This window comes from Phyllobates terribilis, unplaced genomic scaffold (genome assembly GCF_046119375.1).
Source record: "Phyllobates terribilis strain yellow unplaced genomic scaffold, ASM4611937v1 Scaffold_6235__1_contigs__length_45954, whole genome shotgun sequence".
Lineage (NCBI taxonomy): Eukaryota > Metazoa > Chordata > Amphibia > Anura > Dendrobatidae > Phyllobates > Phyllobates terribilis.
The window spans coordinates 13,340-39,955 of NW_027368979.1; the positions used below are offsets into that span (position 1 = coordinate 13,340).

At 38.7% G+C, this 26,616-nt stretch overlaps 1 protein-coding gene across 1 annotated transcript; it reads right to left on the reverse strand.

Annotated features, from left to right (window-relative positions):
• Positions 1–15,411: 15,411 nt before the first annotated feature.
• LOC141250839 (uncharacterized) lies at positions 15,412–20,407 on the reverse strand. The gene is made up of 2 exons (XM_073670119.1): positions 19,487–20,407; positions 15,412–16,020 (listed from the first exon to the last, which is right to left on the reverse strand). The coding sequence occupies exons 1-2, from the start codon at positions 20,405–20,407 to the stop codon at positions 15,412–15,414; spliced, it is 1,530 nt and encodes a 509-aa protein (XP_073526220.1).
• Positions 20,408–26,616: the final 6,209 nt, after the last annotated feature.

The window sequence follows — 26,616 nt, forward strand, 5'->3', positions numbered from 1 at the left end:
AAATAGAACCCTTGAAGAAATGGCTAGAACTATGTTGTTATCATGCGGTTTTCCATCATGTTATTGGGATCAAGGTGTAAGCACATCTAGTTATATCATTAACCTGGAAATGCTTAAACCTATTTTAGATAATACCCCATATTAGCTACTTAAAGGGCGGAAACCTAACATCTCACACCTAAAGGTGTTCAGATGTATGTATTACGTTCATAACACTGGAATGGACTGTTTGGGTAAGATTGATGTCAGGAATGATGAAGTCGTATTCTTAGGATATGCCCCATCTAGCAAGGCTTATAGAGTTCTAAACCAGCAAAGAATGAAGGTCGAAGATAGGAATCATGTAAGATTCGATGAGAGGCCTATTGAAGCTGCTACAACTCCATGCGAGGATGCATTCTTAAAGATTGGTCAATCCTCTTCTTCCCATATTCCTCTCTCCTCTCCCTCTTTCTCTGAAGGTTCGGGTAGCAAAGATGAAGAAGATGATGATAATAATCTTCCTCCAAATGTTGGTTTCATGCCAAATACCGTTGAAGACGCAACGAGTCCTAGTTCTACTACTACAGGTACACTTGTCTTTTTAACGGATGAGACTCCCTTGCTAGAGACTCTAGAAGATGTTCAAGCGAGTCCTAGATATGTCGTTGAAAGTACCTTGGCAGCCGCTCAAACAAAGATAACCACTATCACTCTTCCTGATTCAACTAAAAGCGAAGTAGGAAATAATCAGTTTTAAAAGATCATCCAAAGCAAAACATAATATCTTCATATGGTCAAGGTTCACAGACTCGCTCTAGTTCTCATTGTTAATATTCTAGTTGTGCTTTGTCACGCTTCAGGAACCAAAGAATATTACTCAAGTGCTTCTTGATCCGGACAGGGTTGTTGCAATGCAAGAAGATCTTGAAGAGTTCAAACAAAATGAAGTATGGCGTCTTGTACCTAAGCTAGTTGGTAAAACAGTTATAGGTACTCGTTGGGTGTTCAGAAACAAGCTTGATGACAGTGGAGAGGTAGTGTGCAACAAATCTAGACTAGTAGCTCAAGTATTTAATCAACAAGAAGGTATTTATTATGATGAAACTTATGCACATGTTGCTAGACTTGAAGCTATTCGTCTGTTGATTGTTTTTATTGCACATAAGGAATTTATGTTGTTCAAAATGGATGTAAAGACTGACTTCCTCAATGCTAAGTTAAATGAGGAAGTGTATGTCAAACAACCACCCCGGTTTGAAGATCTAGACCTTCCTGAGCACGTCTATGTTCTAGACATGGCACTCTATGGCCTAAAACAAGCTCCTTGAGCTTGGTATAGGTGTCTCTCAAACTACCTCCTCTAACAGAAGTACAAGCGAGGTCTCATTGATAAGACCTTGTTTATTAGAGAGGTAAAAGGTGATGTGTTTATTGTGCAAATTTATGTTGATGAAATTATATTTGGCTTCACTAACTTGCTGCTAGTTGATGATTTCAACACCACAATAAGCTCAAAATTCATCATGAGCATGATAGGCAAGCTCACATTTTTCTAGGTTTGCAGGTGAAACATCTTAACAAAGAAAGTTCAAGTTCACCAAAAAAATTATATCAAAGAGCTTTTGAAGAAATATGATATGGAGAACACCAGGCCATTGCAAACCCCCATCTCCACCACCTCAAAGCTAGATCCCAATCTTAATGGTGCTAAGGTGGATGTGACTTTATATTGACGAATGGTAGGTTATCTCATTTACCCTACTGCCTCTAGACCTGATATTCACTAGTGGAAAAAACCATTTTAGAGGCAGGCATTTTGACACATGTTGAGGCGTATACCGTTCACAGCAAATGAGGGGGCTGCAACAAGTGGGAACACTTTTAGTGGCGGGCTAAATACGCCTTAAAAAAAACACTTTTAGAGGCGAGCCTCGTTAGGTCCGCCTTTAAAAGTGCCTCAACAAGTGCCACATTGGGCACTTGTTGAGGCGGGCCGGCCTAATGTGCGCCTCAACAAGTACTTGTTGAGGCGGGCCGGCCCAATGTGCGCCGCAAAAAGTGCGTATTTGTTGAGGAGGGCCGCCTTAAGCCCGCCTCAACAAGTACCTTTAGAGTCGGGCATCTATAGGCCCGCCTCTAAAGGTGCCTCAACAAGTGCCACATTGGGCACTTGTTGAGGCGGGCCGGCCAAATGTGCGCCTCTAAAGGTGCCTCAACAAGTGCCACATTGGGCACATGTTGAGGCGGGCCGGCCCAATGTGTGCCTCAACAAGTACTTGTAGAGGCGGGCCGGTCTAGTGTACGCCTCAACAAGTACTTGTTGAGGCGGGCCGGCCTAATGTACGCCTCAACAAGTACGTACTTGTTGAGGCGGGCCGGCCTAATGTACGCCTTAACAAGTACGCACTTGTTGAGGTGGGCCGGCCCATTGTACGCCTCAACAAGTATGCACTTGTTGAGGTGGGCCGCTTTAAGCCCGCCGCAACAAGTGCCTTCGAAGGCACTTGTTGTGGAGGTTTAAGAGGCAGGCTTAAGGGTGCCCGCCCCAACAAATAGGAAAAAAGAGCCGCAACAAAACAGCAAGCTGGCCCCTACCTGCCCTTAAAATCTGCTGAAATAACAACACAGAAATTTATAGAATAATGTACTTTCATACAACAGGTTTGACCAGAGTATAGTTAAGTTCTCAACAATAGTTTACAAGTACGAATAAGTTCAATCCGATGATACATACTTCGATGTAAAATATTGTGCCCATTGCTCACGAACTACATCCATTTCTTCAACAGTATATGATGTCGTCCTCTTAGTATATAGCTTCGTAAGAAACACAAAAATTATTGATAAAAAAACTCAAATACATCAATGTATAGTTAATTAGTTACATACCTTATCTAGTTGGTAATCATCAGAGTCATCGAATCCCGTGACTATCTCTAACATGAACTTCATGACATAATAGCCACACTCGGTTCCGCCGCTTTGTTGAGCGCACTAATTACACAAAATAAGGAGGTTGTCTTAGCTAGATACAAGGCCTTCGATTATAGATAAAAAAAACTAAAGCTAGCGTTTAAAATGTTATATGTACCTCTATATCAATGACTCTAAACGTCTTACGTTTTCCCAATGATTTATCGCACTTTCCACCTTGATACATAAACACTTGAAATGCCCTAGAAAATCCACGCAATACAGTCATGCAAATGATATTGTTAGTATTCCAAAAAAAACTAATTCATAAGCAAGGAAGGAACCGAGCAAAGAAGGGCGAAAGGAAGGAAGAGGGTCAGAGGGATACTCGGCCCGTTACTCGGCCGAGTAATGGGCCGAGTATCCCTCCGACCCTCTTCCGGAAAATCTGTTTTATCTTGGGGGGTTACGAAAGGAGGACCTTGGAGAATAATAAAAGGGGGTTTTTGAAGTCAAATATCTTACAAATTCAGGACTCGAGATGCATCAGTCTTTCTGCTGCCTGGATCATTCAGAGAATCGAAAAGATAGACCTGTCCTCTAAATAGATCTATCACGTACAGAATCCAATGATTGCTGCATCATTTGAACGTAAATTGATAAAAATTAATGATTGCTTAAAATACTAATTATATATAAAACTTATTGAAAACACTTACTCTTGATTATATGGGAGCAAAAACAATTTGGCACTGTTAGCAATGAATACACGTTGCAAGTAAGTTGGTGGAACAGATGGTTCGACCTTGATTCTAGTGCTTGACATCATCTTAGGACAGATGAATCCAATTCTAGAATTTTCAAATGCATGTTTGTGATTGTCCAATAAATAGCTGCATATTTAATGGAAAAACAATTAAGAATGGTAGTTGAACAATTACAGAAAAAGAATAAGATTGATAGATGACAACTAAAAGATAAAGATTAATATTTGCATCATGTAGACTTGAATCACCGAAATGTTTAAGCAATCCCCCTTAAGGAATTCCTCTACATCGGATGCAGTGACATATGTTTGTTGATCTGTTGTCATATAATTCCAAACCGAGGCATCCAATGGGATGGGAGTATTATCATATATATCTCCCGGCGCCGAAGACATAACAAATTACAACCACTTGCACGATTGGCCATGACCTTGAATTGCTTCGTTTTCTTCTTTCTTTTTTTTGCACCTGATTCTTCCATTTTTTTATCACAGCTACCAACCACTTCTTTGTTGGACTGAGAATCATTGAGTACAAACAAGGAAGATGTAATATCATTCAATATAACTATCCCGCCAAGGGCCTAATTTATGAAATCTATCCCGCCAAGGGCCTAAATTATGAATTCTACCCCGCCAAGGGCCTAAATAGATAATAATATGCAACTATCCCGCCAAGGGGCTAAATTGACTTACCTTTGTATTTTTGGCGCTGTCATCCACCTTTTTCGAGAGAAATGACTTGGACTTATTTGTTGGGCGTGGAGAAGTATAGTCCTATATATATTTGAAATAGAGTTGAGCAAGAGTGAGTAAGTGAAACCTTCAGCCGTAGGCACCGCCTAAGTTAGATAAATGACTTGGACTTCTTACCTCGTCGTCTTTGAAAATCACTAAGCGGATCGGCCATTGCACGAAGCTGCCTTGAGCACCGCCTAAGTTAGTGAAACCATCACTCGTAGGCACCGGAAGAATATCATCATGATGTCCATCATAAACAAAATCAACTTGGACTTTGTAGTGATCAGGCTTCATCGGTGTAAAGTGCTAGGACGATGCATCATTTGTGGGTTGTACCATACCATCCGCTACGAGCACTTTGTTACTAGAATCTTTATCCTCAAGGGAAATATGGCATGGAGTCCTTTCCTGCATAATAGGTATTTTAATTCATGTTATAAGAGGTATTTGGACATAAATATTTCATGATAAATTGCTGCATCAGTCCTACCTTCAGCTCACGTGGTTGCGGTGTGGAATCATGACAAGTGGTATAGGGTGCATCAACATTAGGTTCAAGATCAGTAGAAGTGAAGTGTGGTTCATTTATGTGTAACATGGAGCTTATTTTCTTTTGTAGGGACTCAGCCACCCTTTTGTCTAACTCACCTTCAAACTCCTTTCTAACTTCAGCTATGACCGATTCGATTAGATCTGAAGAAGCTTCACTAGAACATCTTCTTTTTCGTTCTCTTGGACCGAAAGCAACTCTATAACCCACTGTTCCACCTATTCCCTTGACACAACCACGATGATCCTTTTTCCCAATGGCTTTGGTGAGGGCATCCTCATCATCCTCAAACATAAGGTTTCCTTTTTCATCTTCTTCGTTATACTCCTCATATGATGCCAATTAAAAAAGTATAAATTAGTTCATATTTACAAGTAAATTTAAGTAAATATTCATTGCAAAGCACTACTTACAATTTTTCTTGCAATTTCTACGGCATCTTTATCATTCGGGCTAAATTCCCATTTTCCATCCGCAGTTCGAACTTGATGAGCCAAAACCCATTCCTTTGATCTGTATTTTCTAGCTCTAGGAACCGATGAGTTCACTGAGGAGCTACTTGACAGAGATATAGTTGCTTCCTCTGGGAGTCGTCCTTCTTTTATCCACTCATGTCGTTTTCTAATATAACCCGCATGGCCGGTGTGATGAGGATTCTTGTTCTAGGTTGCACTTTCCTTTGCTTTCGCACTACGAGCCTATCAAAAGTCAAGAGCATTATCACCAATGAGTTAGAAACATTATTATCAATGACTTTGGCCTATAACGAAATAGCACTAAAAGGAAATAACATTATTACCAATGACTCTGGCTTGTGGTATTCTTGAACAAAAGATAACCAATCAGGCTCTGAAATATGGTGGTAGACATCCCAAGGCATCTTGTTTGTAGGATACTCCAACGGCTTGAACGTCTCAGTTATCCATCGAGCTACCAAATTGCTCTTAAAATCTCTAAAGCGTTTTGAATGGAAATATTTTTCCCTTGATTTAGCCACATCATCAATGATGTGGAACATAAGCTGTGAATTTGTACAATAAGTTAATGATAGTTAATACAGTATATATTCAAGGTGTAATTTAAAAAGACATTATACCTTGGTCTCCTCCCAAAACCCTCTTCTCGTCTGCTCATCTATCTTTCGGTATTCTTTCTCGTTAATATTTATTCTTTGATCACAACTCCCAACTTGCTTTCCGTATTGTTTTGACCATTGGCCATCTGGGACATTAAACGCATTATACTCAAGGTGCATAGGCTGTTTTACTTGAACACCTTTTGACGGACCACACCCTTCATGAATCTATGTAATTGCGCAAACACCTTGTGATTCGGGATCACCTTGGATAGGACAAATAGCATTTTCTCTTTCATCAGCTATCCCAAGCTAGAATTCCTACAACAAAGTAAAAAAATATAATTAGATCATGATTTCATGGGTAGATATAAAAAAACAGGCTAATGGTTAGTATATGATTCCACCTCATCTTATTCATTCGTGATTTGTAACCCATATTCCCTCCCTATGATCTGTACGGATATGATTAGTATTATTTATATCTTCCTCCTTGGGTAATGGTTGAACAACAATTGATAACAAGGGTGTATCGTCATACTCGTCATACTTATCTTCATCCAGAACATCATCAATACCAAGAATATGTCTTTTATCTTGGGCAACTGCACGACATCGAGGATCAACATTGTCTACCACATAAAAAATCTTCTTAGCTTGTGATGCTAGGATGAATGGCTCGTCACTATCACTTAATCGGTCAAAGTTTACCAATGTCAAACCCGGATAAATTTTATCTTGCTTCACCCCATTAGGGTTGTTGACCCACTTGCACCGGAAAACAGGGATTGTAAAATTGTTATAATCAAGCTCCCAGATTTCTTCGATAACACCATAATACGATTGTGTTGCATCAACCTGTCTTTTGTCCTTAGCGCTGGCATAGACCCTAGATGATGCAATAACCTTCACTCCACTATTCTGCACCACACTCTTTTCATCTTTCTTCTAGTTTAGAATGTGAACCCATTGATATCATATCCTTTGTAAGACCGAACACATAGTCGAGGACCCCAAGATAACCACTTGACCGTATCAGAAACGTCATGTTCTTTCCTAAGTTCCTCAGTTACTTCCATCTTAAACCAATCAACAAATGTCCGATTATATTCCCGCATCAAAGCTCTTATATTCAATTTCGGATTCTTGTGTTGCAATTCAGTGTAATGCTTTTCTATGTAAGGATTCACCTCTGTAAGATGCTGCAACACACAAAGATGTGCCTTATTCTTCCTTTCAGATGGAGGAGATATTACTTTTTTTACCAATTACTCCCTCTCCTTCAAGCCTCCCTATATGACGAGATTTTATAAGACCTATTGGATGAAACCTTGACAAAAACTCAGCTGCGTATTGAGATATCTCTTCATGAAGGACTCCACGAATGATACTACCCTATGGATTCGCCAGCTTCTTTACTTTGTCCTTTAAACTGCCAAAAAATCTCTCAAAAGGATACATCCATCTTAAATATACCGGACCACATAACTTGATTTATCGAACCAAATGAACAATTAAGTGCACCATTATATCAAAGAAAGACGGCGGAAATTACATTTCAAATCGACACAAAGTTTCGACAATATCAATGTGGAGAGCATCCAATTTTTCCGGATCAATAACCTTAGCACATATCGAACTGAAAAAGACGCACAACTTTGTTATAACATGTCTCACGTGTTTCGGCAATATCCCACAAAGTGCTATCGGTAAGAAAATATTAAGCAATACATGACAATCATGAGACTTCATACCAATCAACCGAAGGTCCGAAAGAGAAACTAGACATTTTACATTTGACGAATACCCCGATGGAACCTTAATGCCATGTAAGCACTCACAAAACACCTTTTTCTCCTTTCTTGACATTGTGTAACAGGCCGTAGACAGAAAAGTCCTTTTACCATCCGGTTTTACTACCGGCCACAAATCTGGTCGAATATTCCTCTCCTTCATATCAAAATGAATGTTCTGATTGTCTTTCGTCTTTCCGGGTATATTTAGCAAACTTCCAATTATGGCATCACAAACATTCTTTTCAATGTGCATCACATCGAGACAATGCCTAACCGATAAATCTTTCCAATAAGGAAAATCCCATAGTATAGACACTTTCTTCCATAAAACAGCCTTTTTAGATTTGGACTTGAAGCACTTGCCATATTTAGTGTCAACATTTTTAATCCGTTCATAAACCTATGATCCTGTCAAAGGTGTACGAGCTACTCCTTCCTCGGTGTACCCATTGAACTTCTTCTTCTTTTTACGGTAAGGGTGATATCGACTAAGGAACTTTCGGTAATCTAGATACACATTATTCCTGTAATTTCTCAAGTAGGCGGGTTTCATATCCTCTTCACATACAGGGCATGCTTGTTCTCCTTGGTTTTGTACCCAGACAAGTTTCCATATGCCGGAAAATCATTTATGGTACAAAAAACCATAGCTCGCAAGGTAAAGTTTGAGTTGTTGTATGCATCGAACATTGGGAAACCTTCATTCCACAATAATTTCAAATCATCAACAAGTGGAGCAAGATACACATCTATGTCATTCCCAGATTGCTTAGGCCCGGAGATGAAAAGTGATAACATGATATACTTGCGCTTCATACACAACCATGGAGGGAGATTATAAATCGCTAGAAGAACCGACCAGGTGCTATGTTGGCTGCTTAGAGTACCATACGGACTCACACCATCTGTACATAAAGCAAGTCTCAGATTCCTTACCTCATCACCAAATTCAGAATATTTCTTATCAATATTTCTCCATTGAGGAGAATCAGCAGGATGTCTAAGCTGTCCATCTTTCTTTCTCCCTTCCGCATGCCATCTCAGATTTTTGGCTTCCTTCTTTATCGAAAATAAACGCTGAAACCTAGGTATTATTGGAAGATACCACATAACTTTAGCTGTTGGGCCCCTCTTAGCAGAATTTACCCCTTTACGCTTGTAACGAGATGCACCGCACTTTGGACACTCATCAGATTTTTCATGTTCAGTTTTGTAAATCATACAATCATTTGGGCAAGCATCTATCTTGACTACATCTAAGCCTAAGGGACACATCTATTTTCTGGCGTAGTAAGTAGAGATAGGCATCTCATTGCCTTCTGGTAAAAATTCACCTAACCATTCCAATAATGTGTTGAAACTTCCATTAGTCCAACCAGAAGCACATTTCAAGTTGTAAAGTACTGACACAGCCTCTAACATTTGCTAAATTTTGTACACCCAGGATACAAGGGAGTATCTGCAGCCTTTGATACCTGTTCGAACATCTGAGGTCGCTCGTTCAAGTGATCTCTCACCCCATCCATCATCCCATTTATTTCATCATCTTCTTGGTCATCATTCATTTCATTATTCTCAACAATATCATCATCTCTATCATCAGTGTCTACCCGAACATCAAACTCATTGACACTAGAACTTGGACAATCAGGTATTTTCTCACCATGCAAAAACCAAACATGATAATCTTCTTTGAAACCACGACGAAATAAATGATCCTCAATCTCATCAATATCATCTAACATCCTTATATCTTACAATCACGCCAAGGACAATAGATTTTTTCTTCTTTCGTACTACGTTGGTGTACTAAAGCACATCTAATAAAATCCTCAACCCCACTCAAGTATTGTATCGTAGTATGGTCACCGTACATCCAAGGACCACTCATTTCTAGTAATAATTGCAAAAGAGGAAGATTTAATATCATTTCTAATAACTATCCCGCCAAGGGCCTAAATTATGAATTCTATCCCGCCAAGGGCCTAATTTAATAGATAATAATACGCAACTAAGCAAGAAAAAATCAAAACTCAACTATCCTGCCAAGGGCCTAAATTATGAAATCTATCCCGCCAAGGGCCTAAGAAATTAGGGTAGAAGTATTACCTTGATCCAATATCGATCCTTCAAGACAACGCCTCAATAAACTCCTTCAATGCACAAGCTATAACCACAAAAAATAGTATATGAATTAGGTGTATACTTTTCATATTGTCATTGGGGCATTTCATCAAACACCTTCAAGGCACAAGCTATAAACACAAAAAATACACAAATTCGGGATAGATTTAAACATTTAAATGCACAAGTTCTTAGTATTAGTTGTTTAGATTTGACTAGGATGAAAGATAGTATATGAATTAGGGGTATATTTTTCATATTTTCATAGAGGCATTTCATCAAACACCTTGAATGCACAAAGTATAAACACAAAAAAATACACAAATTTGGGGTAGATTTAAACACTTAAATGCACAAGTTGGTAGCTAGATAGAATACTTACATGTCAGCGAAAACGAAGACGAAGGGCGGGCGTTCTCGGCCGAAGGGAGAATGAAGCGCGGAGAGGAGAGAATGAAGCTCGGACAGGAGAGACGAAGGGCGAACGGCGAGCGGGCGTTCTCGGCCGAAGGGAGAAGGGAGAACGAGAGGAGAGACGAAGGGCGAATGGCGGGTGGGCGGGTGTTCTCGGCCGATGGGAGAACAAGGGGAGAGACGACGGGCGAACGCGAAGGGAGAACGAAGAAGACGAAGTGGCGCGCGCTGTTGAAAAGACGAAGGGAGGAACGAAGGGAGAACGAAGAAAAGACGAAGTGAAAATGGCGGACGAAGGACGGAAAGAAGGCAGAAGAAGGGCGGAACGAAGCTTCAAATGAAAATGGCGGAACAAAGGGCGGAGTGGAAAAGCGCGCTGTAAATGAAACAGATTTGTTGAGGCGGGCGTTAAGAGGCCCACCTCAACAAGCTTCAATTGAGGCGGGCGTTTTACGGCCCGCCTCAATAGGTATCAAAAGAGGCGGGCAATTAAGCCCGCCTCTAATACCCCAATTTGTAACGAGGCTTGAAAAGACGGGCCTTGTTGAGGCGGGCGTTAAGCGGCCCGCCTCAACACTTCAAATGAGGCGGGCGCTGTACGGCCCACCTCAATAGGTATTAAAAGAGACGGGCAATTATTCCTCACCCGCGGAAAGGCTTAAGTTAAAAGAGGTGGGCGTTCTCGGCCCGCCTCAATAACACCTTATAGAGGCGGGCCCGTGTCGGCCCGCCTCTATAAAATCGTCCGGGAAAATTTTTCGGTTACTTTTTGAGGCGTATCTTATTATGCCCGCCTCAATAAAAAAAATTTAAGGCGTTTTTTTTTTTAGGTCCGCCTCTAAAGGGAGCGTCAAAAGTGTTTTTTCTACTAGTGATTATCTTTGTAGCAGGTTTGTTTGTCATTCTCAATCAGATCCAAGAACCTCTCGTCTAGTTAACGTGAAGCGAGAATTTTCACTACTTGAAAGGGACTCCTGATCTGTGTATTTGGTATCAAAGTGGTGGTAAGTTGTCCCTTATAGGACATACCGCCAAAGACTATTCCAATTATTTGGTGTATAGATAGAACACAAGTGGAATGTCTTAAAATATCTCGACCATTGTCTGATGTCTTGGGGTTTGAAGAATCAAAACTCAATAGCCATGTCTACTACTGATGCCCCATAAATAACAGTTGCCGCTTCTTGCCCTCAATTATTATGGTTAAAATAGCAACTGGATAATTATGGTGTTCCCATAGGCACTCTTCATATTCTCTATGACAGTACTAGTGGAATTAATCTAATTGAGATTCTGGTACATCACTCTCTCTCTAAACACATTGATGTTCGGCCCCACTTTCTGTGTGACCACGTTGAGCACAACAGGGTGAAGCTTATTCACGTGCCGAAAGTGAATCAAATAATCGATATCTTTACTAAACCACTTAACCGGGTACCTTTCTTAAATCTCAGACTTCAGCAGGTCTTAAATCCTCTCAATTAGACCATTCGTCCACTCGTTGTAAGTTCCTTTTGAATTGGCTAAGTTTAATCATATTATTTCTTCTCTAGGAACTTAAGTTGAGATGCGCTTTCATGTGTTTTTCTTGTTAACTTTCTTTATTTGAACAAAATCTGAATAGCTTGAATTTTATATTGATGCAAATATTGGACTATTTTCTGTATCACTGCATGATCTTCATTGATCCATGAATAGAAAGTAGTGATTGTCTTCTTGCCATTATTTAAACCCTTAGATATAACCAAATTCTACAGTGTCCTTAACCTAACTTTAATGACATACTTCTTGATTTCCTGCATATCCCCTCAACAAGAAGTGTTCATTATAATGACAAAGATCTAGTGACCCTTTATATGCACATGCATACCACATAAAATATCTGAGTGTGGGTGTGTTATGCCCCTGTGAAATGTGCATTAATTACCCTTAGTTGCACTTCGATATTCATGATAAGCTCATTCGATGGCATCAAATAACAAGCATGAGCTTACTCCTTCTCAGTGTAAGTAACTAAGTGCAATTTTTGAAGCGGTTAATGAATCGACTACCTCAAAGTCAAGCACGACTTGCTTAAATCCACTGCAATCAGGCGGGATGAATGCTCAAGTCAATACAGAATTTCGGTGAACTGATGTATCATTTTCTTAGTCTCGCTTCAAAGTTAGAAGCTCGAGACAAGCGAGGAAGAAGGTGATTTGAGTTGATGTTCTTATGTGCTTTCTGAGTAAAAATTGCGTTACTATTTGATAGAACTGTTAGGATACTAGATACAAAAGGTGTGACATTTATTGTATATTCTCACTATGCCTTTGATTGACTTTAGTGCTTTGGATGCCTCTTATTTACAGTCTTGCATAACTAATCTTTGACTGATCTTGCATGTTTTCGAGTTAAGCTTGACTGAGTAGCTCCGTTTTAGTTCCCTTTGATGAATTAATTGTGTATTTTCGATGAAGCCAAAAGGGTAAAGTAAACAGTTTGGGCAGGTGAAGTATTAAGGTAGGATACTCTTTTCATCATACAAACGATTTGAAATAAAATGTTCTTTACTGTTTAAGTGTCTGTCATCATCAAAAAGGGGGAAATTGTTGATTTGAGCTAGAGTGTGTAACTAGCTAATACAATCATTTCGCTTGTTTTGATGATGTTAAATATAAGTAATTGATGTCCATTGTGTGTGATAAGCTTTCCAGGAATAGCTTGAGGAGTTAGAGAGTAGCTTTGGCACAAGAGGACTAGTTGAGAGCATATGAACACTAGCTTTAGGCCTAGCGAGTCTCACCAAAGCAGTGTGAAGTAATCAAGAGAAGAATAAAATACCCAAGAGTAGAGTTTGAAGACGGAAGGACTAGATGAAGCGAAGGAGAGTCATTGCAAGAGCTAAATGTATCATGCTTCAAACTCAAAGAGAGTGTAGATGAAATCAAGTGTGTAAACGAGTGTCTAACAAGGAATCTTGCACTAGCGCATTGTGAATTCGGGCGCAGTGAACGGAAGGTCGTAAAGCTAAGGATAGGGGAAAAGGAGTTTCTACCTATGGATAGTGAAGGATGGGGGATCGACAAACTGGACGAATGAAGGAAGCGCTGAGAGTGTGGAGATGATTGCCAACGTTGACAAAACGGTTACTCAAGAGAAGAAGCACAAAGCGCGTGGAGACGTTGCTGCTTTCCAGAGGTGGGAAGATCACACGGATTGCCAGTGTGGACTTCTTCATTGCCATATGTTATAGTTTTTCTATATAAGTTTAGGAATACTATAGATATATGCAATAGGTGATGTTAGGCATACAAGCTGAGAGAGAAGAAAAAAGAGCTAAGTAGCTAGAAAGATTTCGATAGAAAGATGAGAAAGCTAGAGAGTTGAGTGCATAGGAAAAATTTACTTGCTGAGAGGAGATAGCAAGAACTAGTAAGAAAGAGTTGATAGCTAGTGGAAAGCTACTATGTGCTATGTTCTCGTGAAATTAGCAAGTGCCCTGGATCACCTTGAGAGTTGAGAAGATTGCTTGTACTGTGCTGAATGCCAAATTGTATTGAGAGAGAGTGTTACTAAGTGACTGTAAATACTCTTTATTAATATAATCAGTAGTGATGAATTTTATCTCGAGCTTATTAGAAGTTTAGGGTTCTCACTTTCCAAAAAATCCTTCCATTTTAGCCGAAAAATATTTACTGACCTTCTTAAGTTCAAGTACTGTAGGTAATCTCCCCTTCTGCAACTCTTATAAACTAGCTAACTAGCTTGTTGTGTTTAAATTGGAGATTAGAGTAGCTTAAATGTGTTTTCAACTTTTATATCTTTAAAACACTTAAGCGAGTCGATCAAGCTACTTATTTATAAGAGATACTCGATCCGATCCTATCTATCCAGTAAACCTACAGTAAAGAATGTTGTTCATTTGGTCACGATGATGATGGATGTTCCTTCTTGGAGAAGAATGTTCTTGTTGGTTTGAATACGATAAATGGTTCCAATGGCTCGAGGACCGTTTCTTGAAGTGCGTTTGAAGAGGCCGGTGATGGTGTCTCCTTGAAGAGAGATGGCATCGAGAAGATGTCCCGCCTTCCAACGCCACAACATCTTATGATCTAACTTCTTCTATCCGTAATGATGGGGTTAGGAATCACATGAAAGACAAATCTCCTAAGCAACATGATTTGAGCGATGTACATCGAGTGTACATCGAGTGAGTGGGAATCTGAGTTAATCTCTTGATAAAGATGACACTCCATTGTCCTCAGGCATGACTCCTAGTGAAGGTGATAGCACAACACAAGATGACCCCATTACGAGCGGTCGTAATTGCATGGGTGAGGATGGAAATGATGGTGATGATGACTCGATCAGTTCAGCTGCCGATGCAAGAGTATGGACAGTGAGGAGGACTCCCCTCCTTCTACCGAGGTTATGGTCAAATCGAATGAAAAGATGGCCATGACTGAAGGGAGAGAAGTGGTTCTTGGACTTCATGCTACCAAAAAGTGGTCGGTGAATTCGAGAACTCTAAGGAGCTACATCAGAAGGGGGAAGAAGGCTCGCTAGTTCATTATCTCATGTTATATCGTTGTTGCAATGTTTGATGTAAGTTTTGTATGGTTTGACCTTGATATTTGCTTCATTTGTTACTTTATTATGATCGTTTTTACGGTGTGCTTGTCTATTTATATAACCTGTCAATCTATTATTTACTATATAACCTGTCAATCTATTATTTACTATACCTTCATTAGTATGCTCATATTTTATCCGAATTAACGATATCTTTGGATTAAAAAAAAAAAATTGAGTTTGAATTCAGAATCACCCGCTTAACTACTATGATAAAATGATACTTCAAGGAATATACAAAACACGGTTTTTATTTTATTATTTGTGAGACCATTACAATATCACATGATATTATCTATTACAACGAATATCATTAGGATTTTATTCCCTGTTTGCTTGCATTTACTTTATAAAAAATAATCTTTTCCATCATATCATAAGTTTATATTGCATGATATATCTTTTATTTAATTCAGCTGATTGATTTCTAGCCAACTCATGCTCTTGGAACAGCAATTACAATGACAGGTTCTTTCTTGTGCGGGATGCCTCCGGACGTCTCACTCATATCCAGTGACTCCTTCTCAACTCCAACGGGTAACGACCAATCAAACTGGTGCACCAGATTTGCCAACACAACCTCAATGTTGGTTGTAGCGAATAATATCCCTGGACATCCTCTTCTACCGGCACCAAAAGGAAGTAATCCAAAATGTTGCCCTTTGTAGTCTATCTCGCTGTTCAAGAACCTCTCTGGATTGAAAACGTCTACGTCATCCCAGTACGCTGAATCCCTCCCAATGGCCCACACGTTGAATATGATTTGGGTGCCTGCGGGGATGTCATAGCCGCTTAACTTGATATCTTCTCGACATAGTCTTGGGACCACCACAGGCACAGGTGGATGGACTCTGAAGATCTCCTTGATTACGGCCTTGAGGTATGTCAAGTTCTCTAAATCATCCTCTGATACTGCCCCCTTCTCGCCTACAACATCTCTAATTTCTTGTTGAAGTCGTTTCATTACTTTTGGGTGCCTTAATAACTCTGTAAATGTCCACTCCATTGTTATGGTTTGTGTGTGGGTACCAGCTGCAAAGATGTTCTGTTACATAACAAAATACACAGTTTTAATGCCCATCCTTCTATTACTCATGTAAATATTACCAAAGTAACATGAAAGGATAATAGGTTTTGTACCATCTATCTATCTAGTTATTATATATAATAGTTAGGCAAGTGATGTTTTACTAAATATCTTAGTGTATACTATTCAGTTTTTGTTTTTATGAGTTAATTCTACTTTCAAAATTATAAATACTCTTTTTCATCCATTGAATTTAAAAATTTAATTAGATTAAAGAAATTAAGTCTCCTAGATAACAAATAGTGTCTCATTTTTCTTTATAATTAAATATAAATAATAATATTGGATTTTTTGTAATGCACATGACTTTTCGTTCTACACAACACAAGATACTGTTTAAAATTCATCTAAAAAATATTAAAATATTCAACATTTATGGCAACGGTCAATGCCCGTTCAACTCATGTCACTGCCCGGCAACGCAAGTAAGTGTCGGCCAGTGCCGGTTAGTACCGGTCAATGGTTGGTGTGTTAATATTCATGTGTGGTGTCATTTCATTAGTACATGGATAGTGTTTTTAGCATTAGTGCATGATTTCTTTAAGGTAGTGCATTATTAATGTGCATTGGTGCAAGGATTCTTTGCTTTAGTACTTTGTTTGAGTGTTGGCATTAATGCATTGTTTATGTTAATTGGTGCATGATTTTTGTTCATTAGTGCAACAATTTTGTTGAAAAGTACATGAATTTTATTGAAAAGTGCACGAGTTTTACAATAAAGTCTACGAGTTCTACCTTAAACTGAATGAGTTTGGTTAAAAGTGTATGAATTTTAATATAATTTGCATGAGTTTTATAGAAAAGTGCATGAGATTACAATAGAGTGCATCATTGTTACTGAAAATACTTGAATTTTAATGTAAAGTGCATGAATTTTTACCGTAAAGTTCATGACTTTTTTGATAAAGTATACCAATATTAGTGTAAAGTGCATGACTTTGTTTAAAATGAGATGTTTTTTATGTAAAGTTCATGAGTTTTTTTTTCTGAAAAGTGTTGAGTTTTACAATAAAGTAAATGAGTTTTGTTTTAAGTGCATGAGTTTTTCTCAAAAGTGCATTATTTTTATTGTAAAGTGAATGAGTTTTAATTGGACCTGGAAAAACTCAACCCTACCCGAACCCAATTGCTAAGAGCCCAACCCGACCCGAAGAGGCACTAAAACTTGATCGACCCGAAACCCAACCAACCCGAAATATGGTGGGTCGAACGAGACCTAACCCGAACCCGACCTGAATATGTGTTTCACATAATGCATGACATTATAATAAAAAATATTTGGACATGATTTTTTTGAAAAATATTATATTATTTAGTTATTTTGAAAATAATATATAATAATATTATTTTATTATTAAAAATTTATTCTATCCCAAGAAAAAGCTATTTTTTATATTAAATGCCACATTCTTGACTCGCTGGGTCAATCCGACCCGACCCGAAATCCGACATGACCTGACCAACCAACACGAAATTTTATCAACCTGTTAACCTGAACCCGATTTGAACCCGAACCAGCTCGACACAAACCCGACCCCGACCCATTTGCCAGGTCTAGTTTTAATGCAAAGTGCTTGAGATTTGCTGAATAGTGCATGACTTTTATAGTAAATTGCATTGGTGTTTATATAAAGTGCATGAGTTTTACATTAAAGTACATGAGTTTTGTCGTAAAGTGCATGGGTTTTATTAAAAAGTCTATGAGTGCATGAGTTCTTTTGAAAAGTGCATAAGTTACCATAAGGTACAAGAGTTTCGTAATAAAATGCATAATTTATCTGCATTTGTATATTAGTGCATGATTTCTATACATTAGTGTACATTCAATGATAAATGGTCAATATCGGTCAACACTTTGTTAATGTCGGTCAATCATCGAGCAACACTACTCAATGATTGACCAACACCGGTTATCAGCGGTCGACGAAGATAAATTTGGATGGTCCATGTTCATTCTTGTTTCCAGATAAGAATAAAAAATCTATCCCTATAATATTAACGAAACATAAAAAATAACCTATGTGACAATCTTTCATTGATTTAGACACATCACACATGTCGTTCTCTCATTAATTCTGTATAGTTTTTTACACATGTCAAATTTTAGGAGCATTGTTTTTTTTAACAATAGATACGTGACTTCCAACTTTACATACAATAATTCTTAAATTGGATCAAAATCTTCTATTTTATACAATGAAAAATCTAGCATAATTAAAAATCTGACATATCTTTTATATTTATTTATGAAGTTATCTTATAAAAAATAATATGAAATAACTAAAATAAAGAATACGCAATCATAATTATATGAAAAATATTATATAAAAATTCCATATTTATTATATATGAGAAAGATATTTACTTATACTATGGCTCAATATTAATATATTTTTATTAGCATTATTTAATTATAAATATTATAAATATAATATATTTTTAAATTATTGAACAAATTGTGCCCATGACACGCATGTTAGACAAGTGTTATTCTAAAAATAATAGTAATGAAAATATATATAATTTATATCACATGTTTATCACGTTGGATGTCATGTTGTTAAAGTCCGGAAATAACATTGCTCCAAAAAATTGACTTGTGTAAAAAAATGTTCAAAATTAAAGGGAAGATGACATTTGTCCAGCTCAATGAGTGGTTTTAACATATTGACTGTTTTTCATGTTGTTTTAATATTATGTAGAAGGACTAGTATATTCTTCTGTATTTTACACAGAATCTTATAATACAATTGAAACAGATAAACATGAATTTGAACTTGAAATAAGGATCAAATATGGATATAATTAATAAACACATTGTATGATGATAATTAAATAGTTTTTTTCACATATATTTTAAAATATAACCATGTAATTGAAAAGATATTATAGAATTTTGGAAAAAATGGTAAACAAAATTAAATATTATTTCATCATAATATTTTTTATTTTGAAGTGTTTTCTATAAATAAATTAATGTTCATTATATAATCCTCATGCATATATACTGATACATTTTATAGGATACGTAATCTAGTTTCTAAAATATAGAAGAATGATTAAGTAGATAAGAAAATAAAATTGATTATATTATTTATGTGTATGAATGACATGTGGGAAAGAAAAAATTTATTTTACTAATAATTATTGATTGATGGATTGATAGATTAGGTGTACGTTAACGTTACACGAGATTTCATTGTGAAACAATAAACAATAATTATGTGATGTCAAGAAATAATTATTTAATTTCAAAGAAGAAAATATAGGCTTCTTGATTATGGACCCACGAATCAGAAGTTTCAACGTTTTTAGTTGATAGTAATTGTTTGCTTACATTGAAGTCTAGTTTCATTTTGAGCTACTGGTCGTCGACATATAAAATAGTTTATTGAAAATGAGTTATAAAGAGCGTTAATCATACCACTAAGAGCGCTTTAATAACCAGATGAGCATCAGGCGCATATTTGGCACCGCCATCCGTTTGATACGATTCCAGCAATATGTCCACAAAGTCTTTGATTGTGGTGTCATCATCGTCAATCGTGGAGGAACGGAGCCTATCTTTCATCCTAGTAGCATGATCATGAACAATCCTTTCCACAAAGGGATCAAGGACCTCACTTACTTCCCTTGCCTTGGCATTGAATCCATTGAACCGATTAATCCAAGACATCCATGGAAGAACATCCTCCACATTTTGACGTCCGAAAAAGTCAATAAAACCCTTGATAAGGCGATCAAAGTCGATCCCTTGCCCTTGTTCATCTACCCTGTATTTCCTCCCAAACGCGGTCCTACATACGATATCATTGGTTAGTGAGGAGAACAAAGAAGTAAGGTTAACCAATTGCTTGGAGTTTTCCTTGATGGCTTGGATCATTAGATCCAACTCTTCTTCTCGAACTCTTCTAAAGGATTTCACCCTACTGCTCGTGAAGAGTTGTAGGGTGCAAATACTTTTAAGGCGTCTCCAGTGGTCCCCGTAGGGTGCAAAGATCATGTCTTTGCACCCGTAATTAAAAAGCTTCGCTATTGCTAATTGAGGCCTCTCTGAGAAAGAAGCATCATGGGTTTTGAAAGCATAGGAGGCAGCTTTCGCCGATGAAATTACTACACTGGGCTTCGTCCCTAGCTGTAAGAACATGATATCAGGAGCGCCATATTTTTGGGATAGGGCGAGAAGTGTGCGGTGAGTGTGCTTCCCCATTTGATGGAGGTTTCCAATTATTGGAAGCTTTGGTGGTGATGGTGGAAGGTTTTTGGGTTTTCTACTGCTAACCCATTTGTAAAGGAAGAAAACGAAGAGAAAAAGAGGAAATAGTCCAGACAGAATACTAGCCATTTTTTGTAATTCTAATCGCTTTAGTATGTGGCCTAGCTTATTGCTGCATTCATGGATATATATATCGTACGTGCTTCCACAAAAGAGTGCCTGAACAGGCTGTTTAATTTTCGAACTCACTTGTCCTTGTCAAAATCTGATCTAATTGACTTTTCTCAAAATTTCTGTCTCACATCATTAGTTCACCACTTTTGACCTCTAATATCTTTCGTTTTAGGTGTCAGCTAAAACTACTTAGAATCACTTTTAAATATGAAACTGCTTGGCTGTTAGAACCTTCCTACACAATGTTAATATAAATGATTTGGAGTTATAAAATAATTGGCTCTTACATGTGAAAATGTTCGCAGAAACATTAAAATTTTCAAAAACTTCTTTCCTTAGGATAAAAACCATTTTAACACAACAATTTGAAAATAAAGCAAAAAGATGAAATATTAACTAAACTTCACGAAACTTTCGAGTCAAACCAATCAAATAATAACATTCATAGAAAACTATCTAATGGAACAAGTAGATATTCATAACTTCTTACTTCAGTTTTCAAACAAATGATAAACAATCACCTAAGTTAGGATAAACAAGAGAAAAATCTACCACACATCGTACCTCTGAAAAATTGATACGAATTGATAAAAATTTACATCTTAGACTTGTGGGAGAGGGATCTAGGAAGGATTCGTGGCTCAAGATTGATGTCGACATAGCTAGAACGACACGAGATAAATTATAATCCAGAGTCGAGATGAGTAATGAGATGATAGATTGTTCACACAAACCTTGACAATAAATTAATGCCCTATTTCCCATTTCCGAGACAAGATACGTCGAAGCTCGGCTTTCTATATTTATTGAAGCTTTATTGACGAATTTATAAGGGAGGCAGAATTTCTTAGCTAAGAAAAAAATGGGTAAAATGAAGATTACCCCTAGCCTAATGGAAAACCAATACGTTGACCTCCCCCGACCTGTCGGCCCTCGAGGAACCCAATCTTCTTTCTGTAGTTGTATGAACTAGCCCCTTAGTTCGTACAACTGATAATGCCTTAGTTTTAATGATAAAAACTACCTTATGAACTAATAAGTGTATTGAGTGAGATATCGCAGGAAATCGATAGGCCTTTGAGTTACTAAGGAAACTAAAGCGTGGAAAGCAACGAGCTTAAGAGAAGAGACAAGAGCGAGTTCAGCGAGAAGACTAGCGCTCAAGGCGCTTAACTAGGAGCAAGGTAATCGAAGGATACTGAAGGGGAACGGACAATGAGAGTGAAGGATCGAGCTGCACAAAGTAAAACGCTACACAAGGACGACGCACTCAAGGGGACCGAAGACGCTCAAGGGGACCGAGCGCGTATTTATGGAAAGAAATCTTCCTCGAAGCTAAAGAAGGAAAGAGAGCTAAATAAGGAAAGAGTTGATTTGCCAAGAGATTTACCAGATTCGAGATCTTAACATTTCAAGCTAGTTTGTCATTATATTTGGCTAGTTTAGATTTAATACTTTATTTATTATTATTCACTTGCTTTTAGGTAATTAGTTCCCGGTGATTATGACATAGTATAAGTAGTTTAGTTTATTATCCTTATACTGTGGTTGTCGAACTAGAGAGAGAGAGTTCATCTTGATTTAGAGCTTAGGCAATAGATAGGAGAGTTGAGAGAAACTAAGAACTGTGTGTTCGCCTAGTTGTTGTAAGTCTCAAGAGAAATCAAATCAAACAACGTTTTGGAACTGAATTTTTTATTAGTTCTTAGTCTTATATTCCGCACAAAAGATCCTATCTTTAGTTTGACTAAGTTCTTCACAATCCAAAATTGGTATCGGAGCAGGATCCAATTCCACTACTGCAATGAAGAACTCAGAGTTCAACCTCGGCATCTCCCTCAACAAACCTCACCAGCTTCGAGAAGGAGAACTTGATTGGTGGTTGGGAGTTCACACGACTTTCACCCAAACCCAAGACTACCAATGCTGGAAAATCATCGAACTTGATGACGAAGTGCTCCCAGAACTGAAGGATAGAAAGGATTGGCAACCAGAGCACTACACCAAGATGGAGAAGAATTCAAAAGATCGACAACTGATTCTATGAGGACTCTCTCGCACGGACATTGACAAGGTCATTGGCATTCAAACTGCCAAAGACATGTGGGAAGCTATCATCTCCATACACAGAGGAAGCAAAGATCAGAAGGACACAAGAAAGTTCATGCTTCAAAAGGAGTTTCAATCCTTCAAACAACTCCCTGTGGAAAGCGTGTCGGCCTGTCAATCGCGCTTCACCATGAGCAGACAATGGCTGTCATCTACGCTATGAGCGATAAATTCGAGCTCACTCAGAGAATCGCACTCATGTCGCCAGATTGCAAGAAGCTTTCAATCGTAGACATATTTGGCAAGTTCATCGACCAAGAGAACGCTGATTCGCTAAAGGGCTCAAGATAAAAGAAGCCACTGGAACAACACTGAAGCTCACGAAGGTGATTGTAAAGATGGACATCAATGACGGTAAAGAAGATGAGGACGATGATACAGAAGTCGCCCTTATGACTAAGATAGTTAAGAAATGGTTCAAGAAGAGAGCTGGACCAGGTGAAGCATCATCTTCAGCCAAGCGCGATCTCAAGGAGTATACATGATATAACTAACAAGAAAAGGGCCATCCCGCCAAGACGTGCACTAACCCAAAGGTAGAGGCTACTGAGAAGAAGGCACTTTTCTTAGCCTAGAAGAAGAATATGATGAAGCTGACCTTCACGAAGGATTCCAAGGCAAATGTCTCATGGCCAATGCAGAGGCTCTCACCTCTGAGGTAAAAACTCATGACTCCTTTCCTAATCGCTTGAATATGCTTGAAAAGAAAGACCTTATTAATATGATTAAGGGGCTACTACAGGACACTAAAGCCTTAGATTCTCAAGTCACTGAATATGAAGAGGAAGTTGCTGAACTACGTAGTGAATATCTTTACCTATCCACTAGGTTAGCTGAGAAAGAAAAGGCCTTAGTAAAATCTAGGGAACTGAGTCTGATGACAAAATCCTGCGAGGGCTGCAAGGGTAAGCAACCTCAAGGGGGATCGTTAAAGGACCTAGGACTCAAGGTAGAAAGCGACTTAGGGATAATTCTTACTAAGATCACCGAATTAACTAAATCTGTTAATGAGAGAATCGTGAATCAAATTGTCTTTATAAAAGCTAGACCTGGATTAGGATATGACATAGACTCCTCCAAGTGCTCGAGTGCTAGTGAAAAGCTCACCAGAGAATTAAGTGAAAAAGCTGAAACCTTAGACAAGGCCCTTCAAGTATGTAGAAGCAAGAATGAATTTTTAGAGAAAAATGTTAAGGTACTTGAACAACTAGTATGGGATGACAATCACTGGTTTCAAGGGAAGGACACAAACATAATAGATCCTAAGATTAAGGATAGGAAGCCCTTAAGACCTGGAAAGGGAAATATGGTTATGTGAAGTACAACGAATGGTGCAGGTTCTGTGGTAACAATGGTCACACTATACACTATTGCAAGAAGAAGCAAGCACTAAGTAAAAAGGCATACAAGTCACCCACTCGCGCTACATGCGAAGTGAGTAGCTTGAATGAGGATTCTTACCTAGTGACTGCCTCCTCATCTAAAGGCGAAAGGCTCGATCGTAGTACTTCTCCTTATACTATCCAGAAAACTAATCCACCCAGAAAAGCTGAGCTTCAATGGGTTCCAAAAGTTTGATTGCTTATTTACAGGAAAACTTGAGCAGCGAGAGAAAATGGTACATAGACAGTGGATGCTCATGTCACATGAATGAAGGCAAGGAGAGATTAAGAATTTTTCAAGTATATGATGGTGGAAGCGTATCGTTTGGCGACAAGAGAGATAGAGAAATCACTGGACACGGAAAGGTTCATCTAAATAACAAGATAGAGATCCAAATGGTGAACTTTGTGGGGAGCCTTCGTTACAACGTCTTAAGCGTAGCTCAACTCTGTGATGAGGGACCAAACGAAGTGACCTTCACTACCTCTAAGTGCCTTGTGAGAAATGCTATTGGGGAGATCATCTTAAGGGGGAAGCGAGTCAACAACACTTATATCTTCGACTCCAGCTTCATCCCAAAAGGTCACCTTTGTCTCGCCACTATTGAAGATCAAACAGAATTATGGCATCAACGAATAGGTCACAAAAATCTTCATCTTCAACATAAGCTGCATGCAAAAGAGCTAGTTCGTGGTCTACCTCTCATGAAGATAGAAAACTTGACACACTGTGCTAATTGTGTTAAGGGTAAACATGTCCGAACCTCATTCAAAGACAAGCAGAACGTCACAACAAAGAAGCCCCTTGAGCTTCTTCATATGGACCTCTGTGGCAAAAATGCGCGTTTAAAGTCTTGGTGGAGAACGTTATATATTTGTGATCGTTGATGACTACTCTAGGTTCACGTGGACCTTATTCCCACGCTCCAAGGATCAAGCCTCTTCGCGCTTCATAGAGCTGATCGCCCTACTCGAGAATTCTCTATCTCTGAAGGTGCTCTCTATAAGATCTGATCATGGAACTGAATTTGAGAATGGAGAGATGCTGAGCTACATCGTTGAAAGAGGAATTGCTCTCAAATTCTCAGCTCCTAGGACACCACAACAAAACGGAGTGGTTGAAAGAAATAATTGAACACTAGTAGAGATGGCACGCACCATGCTTCTTCAAAGTTGTGTCACTCCCTCTTTATGGGATGAAGCGGCAAACACTGCATGCTACATCACCAACAGAGCTCTTTTACCCCCTTCTCTAGGCAAGACTCCCTATGAGCTAATCAAGGGATATCCTCCAAGAATATCTCATTTTAGGGTATTTGGATGCAAGTGCTACCTACTGAACAAGGGGAAAGATATTTATGTCCCAGCAAGCAAAGCGTACAAGGTCTTCAAACAAAGAACAAGAACCTTCGAGAAGAGCATACACATAGTGTTTGATGAAATCGCTTTCCTCAATTCCTCGACAAACACTTCCGATCCATTCCCAGAAGTCGCCTCCTTTGAAGCCCCTTCAGATATCGATTAAGCACCTCCTCAGAAAGCCTTAAACCCACTCGCCCCTCCTTATATAGCCTCAGTTCCCTCAGGCCCTGACTCAGATAGTGATAACTAAGGGCCTACTACCTCAAACATTGATCAGAACACAGAGCCTCCCACTAGAGCTCTTCAACAACAAGGTGCTCATCCTCCAACGAACATAATCACCCCAGTCCATTATGGGATTCACACTCGCTCTCATGTAGCTCGACAAGCTCCTCCAGAGACAATCGTTGAAGCACTTGATGAAAGAACTGAGGAAACCATCCTTTGTGCCTTCAACACCTTCGCCTCTCTCACTGAGCCTAAGAATATCAAAGAAGCCATACTCCATCCAGATTTGGTGGATGCCATGCAAGAAGAGCTTCATGAGTCGAGCGAAACAAAATCTGGCGCCTTGCTCCAAAGCCCTTCAATCGCACCATCATTGACACTCGTAGAGTCTTTTGCAACAAGCTCGATGATTCAGGATATGTGGTCAAAAACAAAGCACACTTAGTAGCACAGGGGTACAATCAACAAGAAGGGATCGATTATGACGATTATAGGCCATTCGACTTCTTATTGCCTTCACTTCGCACAAGGGCTTCAGGATCTTTCAAATGGATGTGAAGACGGCTTTTCTCAATGGTGTGCTCAATGAAGAAGTGTACGTGAAGCAGCCTCCAGGCTTTGAAGACTCGAATCACCCAGAGGACGTTTATTTCCTAGACAAGGCCCTCTATTGGTTAAAGCAAGCACCAAGGGCATGGTATGAGTGGCTCTCTGAGTACCTCCTCGCTAACAACTACAAGAGTGGAAAAATCGACAAGACGCTCTTCATCCAGGAACATGAAGGCGACATCCTAGTGGTTCAGGTATGTTGATGATATTATTTTTGGTTCAACTAACATGTCGCTTGTAGAGAAATTCAAAGACGTGATGAGTAGAAAGCTCAACATGAGCATGATAGGGGAACTCAACTTTTTCCTTGAACTGCAAGTGGTGCAAAAGGCTGAAGGCATTCAAATTCATCAACAAAAGTATCTAAATGAGATCATAAAGAAGTTTGGAATGGACAATAGCAAGCCCCTTCACACTCTAGTGTCCACATGCACTAATTTAGACGCAGACCTTAACGGCCCCAAGACGAATGAA

Coding starts and splice junctions, on each gene's coding strand:
- LOC141250839 (XM_073670119.1), bottom strand. CDS start 20,407: ATGGCTAGTATTCTGTCTGGACTATTTCCTCTTTTTCTCTTCGTTTTC. Junction 16,021..19,486: donor TTATTAAAGCGCTCTTAGTG/GTATGATTAACG, acceptor GTTATGTAACAG/AACATCTTTGCAGCTGGTAC.